At 41.6% G+C, this 6726-nt stretch overlaps 1 protein-coding gene across 1 annotated transcript; it reads right to left on the reverse strand.

Moving 5' to 3' along the window:
- Window positions 1-1628: 1628 nt before the first annotated feature.
- On the reverse strand, window positions 1629-6571 carry LOC106817977 (testin-like). The gene is made up of 3 exons (XM_014822681.1): window positions 6453-6571; window positions 3810-3968; window positions 1629-2360 (listed from the first exon to the last, which is right to left on the reverse strand). Exons 1-3 carry the CDS (start codon window positions 6480-6482, stop codon window positions 2154-2156), a joined length of 396 nt encoding a protein of 131 aa, XP_014678167.1. The 5' UTR covers window positions 6483-6571; the 3' UTR covers window positions 1629-2153.
- Window positions 6572-6726: the final 155 nt, after the last annotated feature.

Raw genomic sequence — 6726 nt, forward strand, 5'->3', positions numbered from 1 at the left:
ATGCAATGTCATATAATGCAATGCAATAAAATGCAATGTAATATGGTGTGGTGTGATGCGATGTGATATAATGAAATGCAATGTAACGTAACGCAATATCATGCAATGTAATGTACCGCAGTGCAATGTAATGTACCGCAGTGCAATGTAATGTACCGAAGTGCAATGTAATGTACCGCAGTGCAATGTAATATAACGTAATGCAATGCAGTAGGTAACAGCAGCGGGACGTACTATAGGCTATACCTTTCAGACTCCATAGATGCAAAACAGACGCGTCTGCCTGCAGGAATTTTCTCCTTCATTCGCGACGACCCGACCACTTCAAAAAGCAAATGCCGACTACGTTCGCCACTGAGAAATAAATAGCTGTTCATATGTTCGGCAGAATTATTCGCGACGCTCTAGCGTAAGAAACAACTGAACATCGCCGAACGCAGAACTGAATACGGAAGATAACGGAGGCAGATGCCTCCCGACTGTTAATGTCTGCGGCCCACACTAGATGGCGCCAGTGCTGCTGCTGTCAACGCTGAGTCATAAATACATAAGCGTAATATACACCCCACGTGTCAAATTCCATCTTGGTGCTAACACTCGCTTATCCACGCCTGCAAACACCCCCCCCCACGAGTCTTACTAACGATCGCTTCATCCCCGTCTTATAATTTCCCTCACCATATCACTTCTCCGTGTTAACCCCCTGATATGTGCACGAGCAATATATATATATATATATATATATGTGCCTGTTCAATGTTTGTGTCCAAACTATCCTTCTGATGCAACAGCTAACACTTATTCTCACTTCTAACTATTACCGTTAGACATAAACCTTCCGAAAAAAAAATATCTCCCCAGGAATCCAAGAGATGGCACCACCGTCGCGCACCCTTATATCGGTGTGAACTTTCGGAATTTTCGGTAGAAACAAATCACCGCCTATGCAGTTCTCGTTCAACTCCCTCCCCCATCCAACTTTCCCTTCTACGTGTGGAAAGCATCCGTCCATATCCCCCGCTTGTATCTTTGGCCTCCTTATATTATTACTTCCGTACGTCCCACGAGGATTTTTTCTTGGCCACATTTATTATAAATATTCACATGCAATCGGCGCCGGTGGGATGGTCAGTATTTCTTAGAAGTGCAATGGTGCTCTTCTTGCTTTATCTTCATGTTGTCAGTAGCAAGGAGCTAAATATAACAAGGAGAGGAAGCGCCGCCATATCTGGCCCAAATTTGGGTTCGGCAGAGACCCTAGAACTGATTAGTGTTCTATTGTCTCTGGGTTCGGCTGATTATGGTCCATAGATGGCGCCCTTGAGGCAAAAAGCGCACAGCCAATCCGCTTCCTCTCCTTGTTATATTTAGCTCCTTGGTCAGTTGAATACCCTTCTCACCAACCCAACTCGCTCCACTACAAACATATATACTACAAGCACACACGCACACACACGCACACACACGCACACACACGCACGCACGCACACACACACACACACGCACGTACCACACACATACATAACACACGCACGTAGCACACACATACATAACACACGCACACGCACGCATACACATTCACACACGTACGTACAAGCTCTCACAAACGCATGGACACATGCACGCACGCACGCACGCACTCACATACACACCCTAGTAACGCGCACGTACACACACACACACAGACATGCACATGCACGCATGAATATATACACAGATGCCGTCTTCGCCACAATATATATATGATTGCATTTAGTAAAACCTCTTAAAAGACACAATGAGAGAGCCACCTCACATCTGAGTAGTAACTTGTCTTGTTCCCCTGCCCCGCGAAACAGTTTGCCATCATGTCTGTTCACCGTGCCACTCCCTAACCCAAGTCTTACCATCAGTGTCGCCCCCTACGACGCGACTCATCGTCAGTGCTGCCACCTATACACTCTCTGTCGGTGGCGCCCCCTACACGCAGACTCGCCACCAGTGTTCGCCCCCTATGTAGATTCTCGTCGTCAGTGCTGCCCCCTATATGCAGACTTGCTGCCAGTGTCGCCCCCTACGCAGTCTCACCCTCGGTGTCGCCCCCTACGTAGAGTCTCACCATCAGTGCTGCCCCCTATACACTCTCCCGCGGCGGCACTTGCCGCCGGCGCCCCCTACACAGGCGTGACGTGCTTCAGCATCTCGCGCTTGCACTTTACGCTGCAGAAAATCAGACCTTGCTTGACCATGAACTGTTTCTCGAGCAGGCTCTGCTTGCACGCGGAACAGGCAAAGCAGGTGGCCGTGGCGTGCCAGTGCATGTCCTTGTGGCTGAGTCGCTGCACGTTCGCCGGGATCTTCTTACCACACGTCAGGCAGCTCTGCGCGCGGAAGACAAGCGAACAGGCGGAGTTAAAAAAATTAAAAAATTTTATGTTATTATTTATTACGTTATGATGACAAGAGCAGTTTACATTAAATACAATAATATTAATTACAATAATATTGTATGTTGTTATAATGCTTTATATATATATTAGAGTTATTATTATGTGCAATAATTATATACTGTCATTTTAATGAGGTAATCAGGCTGGCTTTACAATTACGAATTGTAACCTGCATTAGCATAACATAAATAATTTGGATATAAAGTATAATATATAGGATCGTAACAATATAATAACATCAAGAACGTATAAAAAAGGAGAGCGTACAACGGTGAAATGCTGAAACCATGTTGCAGTATTAGTCGAATAAATAAACTTTCCCCGTTTTATTTTGACGATTCTTTGCAGTATTATTGATCAGCTGTCCTACCTTGCTAATATAAAACAAACCGCTCGTCTCTACGATGCCTCTACGCTGAGATAATGAGCGGTGAAAATCTGGTCTTTTCGCCGAACACCGACTAGACATTAGTCAGTACTGCGACCGACTCTCGTTTTGAGATAACTTCGGGAGACCTCGCGTGTTTCCGTCAATGATTGACAAATGGAATGAATGACGTTTGTTATTGATTGCCATAGTGATGACCCCCACCTGTGCCCACCTCACGCCCACCTCACGCTGGATGTATAGTAAACTCTGGTAGTATGACTTGAGTCAGCGCTACCATGGCGCTACACAGCGGCGACCGGAAGCAACACACTGGCCACAAAACGAGAGTTGGTCGCAGTACTGACTAATGTCTAGTCGGTGTTCGGCGAAAATACCAGATTTTCACCGCTCATTATCTCAGCATTCGACTCAATATGGGCAAGCATGGTTTCAGCATTTCACCTGTTTGTACGCTCTCCTTTTTTATGTATCTATTATATTATACTATATATATATATATATATATATACAGGGTTCATAGTAGTAAGACACATGTTGAAATAAGGACTTATAAGACCCTTTCTGGAGGCCAAAATAAGACTATTAAAGTACACCGACTATTAAAGTACACTAATAATATTTATATACACAATTGCACAGCAGATTTAATTATTCCGTATTATATATACAACAATTTTTACTCTCAGTCGAGAACAGTTTATAAAACAATGTTGAAAAATGGTCCTTTGGCAAAAAATAAGGACTATTCAGTACTTTTCTAAGATTTCACCAAAAGTAGTAATAATAAGGGCCCTTATTTTATTTTTGGCAAAATAAGTACTTATAAGACTTTGGAAGACCCGCTACGAACCCTGATATATATATATATTCATTCTTATTATAATAAGTATAATAAAATATAGCTCCATGTCTATTCAGAGGAACCTGTAAGTGTAGTAAAACAAAAATGCAACAACGAATCTCAACTAGCCTGCCCTCTGGTGGCCTACCTTGGCAAGTATGTTTTCGTAGCAGCCGAGGCAGTAGGGTTTGCTGTCTTTGGCTACGTAGTGTTGTCCCCCTAGCGGCGTGTCACAGTTCCAGCAGCAGAAGTGCTTGATGTGCCAGTTCTGGTCTTCCGCCTGTGTGTACTCCCTCGCAAATATCAGCTGCAAACACAAACACAGACACGCGCGCGTTAGATTTCCACAGGTAAATAAACACAAACACATGAACTGATGTTCTGACGGTTGAAGTGAAACATGTGAACAGATAAACACTCACAGCAAGTCAGATTTCTCTCAAATATCAGCTGCGAACACAAACACTGGTACACAGGTAAATAAACACAAACATTGAGGTTGAACTGACACACATCAACAGATACATACTCACGACAAGTTAGATTGATGTATGTAAATAAACACAAGCACGCGCGTTAGATTTCCACAGGTAAATAAATACAAACATAGGTTTAACTGAGACACATAAACAGAGACATGCGCACTGGAAGTTAGATTGATGTATGCAAATAAATACAAACACATGCGTTGGATTTCTACATACTAAATAAATATAAATATGGGTTGAACGGATACATATAAACAGATACACACGCACGACAAGTTAGATTGATGTATGTAAATAAACACAAACATAAGTTTGACTGATAAATATAGACACACGTTTATGTGCTACATGTACATAAATATAGACACAGTTTTGTGTGCTACATTTACATAAATATAGACAAACGTTTGTGTGCTACATGTACATAAATATAGACACAGTTTTGTGTGCTACATTTACATAAAGATAGACAAACGTTTGTATGCTACATGTACATAAATATAGACACAGTTTTGTGTGCTACATGTACATAAATATAGACAAACGTTTGTGTGATACATGTACATAAATATAGACAAACGTTTGTGTGCTACATGTACATAAATATAGAGTAGACACACGTTTGTGTGATACATGTACATAAATATAGACACACGTTTATGTGCTACATGTACATAAATATAGAGTAGACACACGTTTGTGTGATACATGTACATAAATATAGACAAACATTTGTGTGATACATGTACATAAATATCGACACAGTTTTGTGTGCTACATGTACATAAATATAGACACAGTTTTGTGTGGTACGTAACATGTACATAAATATAGACACACGTTTGTGTGATACATGTACATAAATATAGACACACGTTTGTGTGATACATGTACATAAATATAGACAAACGTTTGTGTGATACATGTACATAAATATAGACACACGTTTATGCGATACATGTACATAAATATAGACACATTTTTGTGTGATACAACGTTTGTGAGATACATGTACATAAATATAGACAAACATTTGTGAGATACATGTACATAAATATAGACACACGTTTGTGTGCTACATGTACATAAATATCTAAACACGTTTATGTGATACATGTACATAAATATAGATACACATTTGACTGGTGCATGTACATAAATATAGACAAACATTTGACTGGTACATGTACATAAATATAGACACACATTTGACTGGTACATGTACATAAATATAGACAAACATTTGATTGATACATGTACATAAATATAGACACACATTTGACTGGTACATGTACATAAATATAGACACACATTAGACTGGTACATGTACATAAATATATACACACATTTGACTGGTACATGTACATAAATATAGACACACATTTGATTGGTACATGTACATAAATATAGACACACACTGGACTGGTACATGTACATAAATATAGACACACATTTAACTGGTACATGTACATGAATATAGAAACACATTTGATTGATACATGTACATGAATATAGACACACATTTGACTGGTACATGTACATGAATATAGAAACACATTTGATTGATACATGTACATAAATATAGACACACATTTGATTGATACATGTACATGAATATAGATACACATTTGACTGGTACATGTACATAAATATATACACACATTTGACTGGTACATGTACATAAATATAGACACACATTTGATTGATACATGTACATAAATATAGACACACATTTGATTGGTACATGTACATAAATATAGACACACACTGTACTGGTACATGTACATAAATATAGATCGATGTAGGACAAATAATAAAATTGTGCATGGCCATGTGAAAGTATAGAAATTATGACAATTGAACTAAGACTGGAATATGTACACACATGTAAGGCTGCCACTTTACACGCATCACACACTCACGCTACGCACACACATACAGAGGCACAGAAACAGATTGTCACGCGGTCACCTGACAGTGTCACCCCACATCAACGTGTGTCACCGCACTTCACCGCTGTCATGCTGTCACCACATGCCATCGCGTGCCACCGTGTGTCACCCCACAGCACAGCTATCGCGCTGTCACCCGACCACCTCGTGTCACCCCATGTCACCGCGTGTCAACACGTGTCACCAGGCGTGTGTCACCGCGTCTCACCTCGTCGCAGGCCGCACAGCGAGGCTTCATGCGATCTGCGTAGTGTCTGCCGCAGTAGATGTTACCATGTGTCACCCTGTCACCCTGTCACCCTGTCACCGCGTGTCACCCCACATGTCACCACGCGCGTCACTCGTCCTCACCTCGTCGCAGGCTGCACAGCGGGGCTTCATGCGATCTGCGTAATGTCTGCCGCAGTAGATGTTGCCGTCCTTGTAGAAGTATATCAGGTCGACCAGGATCTCGTTGCACTCACTGCAGCAAGAGAGAGATGACAGATTAGGGAGAGAAAGAGAGATAAATAGATAGATAGATAGATGGATGGATGGATGGATGGATGGATCGATCGATCGATCGACCGACCGACCGACCGACCGACCGACCGACCGACCGACCGACCGACCGACCGACCGACCG

The sequence above is a fragment of the Priapulus caudatus genome, unplaced genomic scaffold, assembly GCF_000485595.1.
Source record: "Priapulus caudatus unplaced genomic scaffold, Priapulus_caudatus-5.0.1 Scaffold1959, whole genome shotgun sequence".
NCBI classification, from domain to species: domain Eukaryota; kingdom Metazoa; phylum Priapulida; class Priapulimorpha; order Priapulimorphida; family Priapulidae; genus Priapulus; species Priapulus caudatus.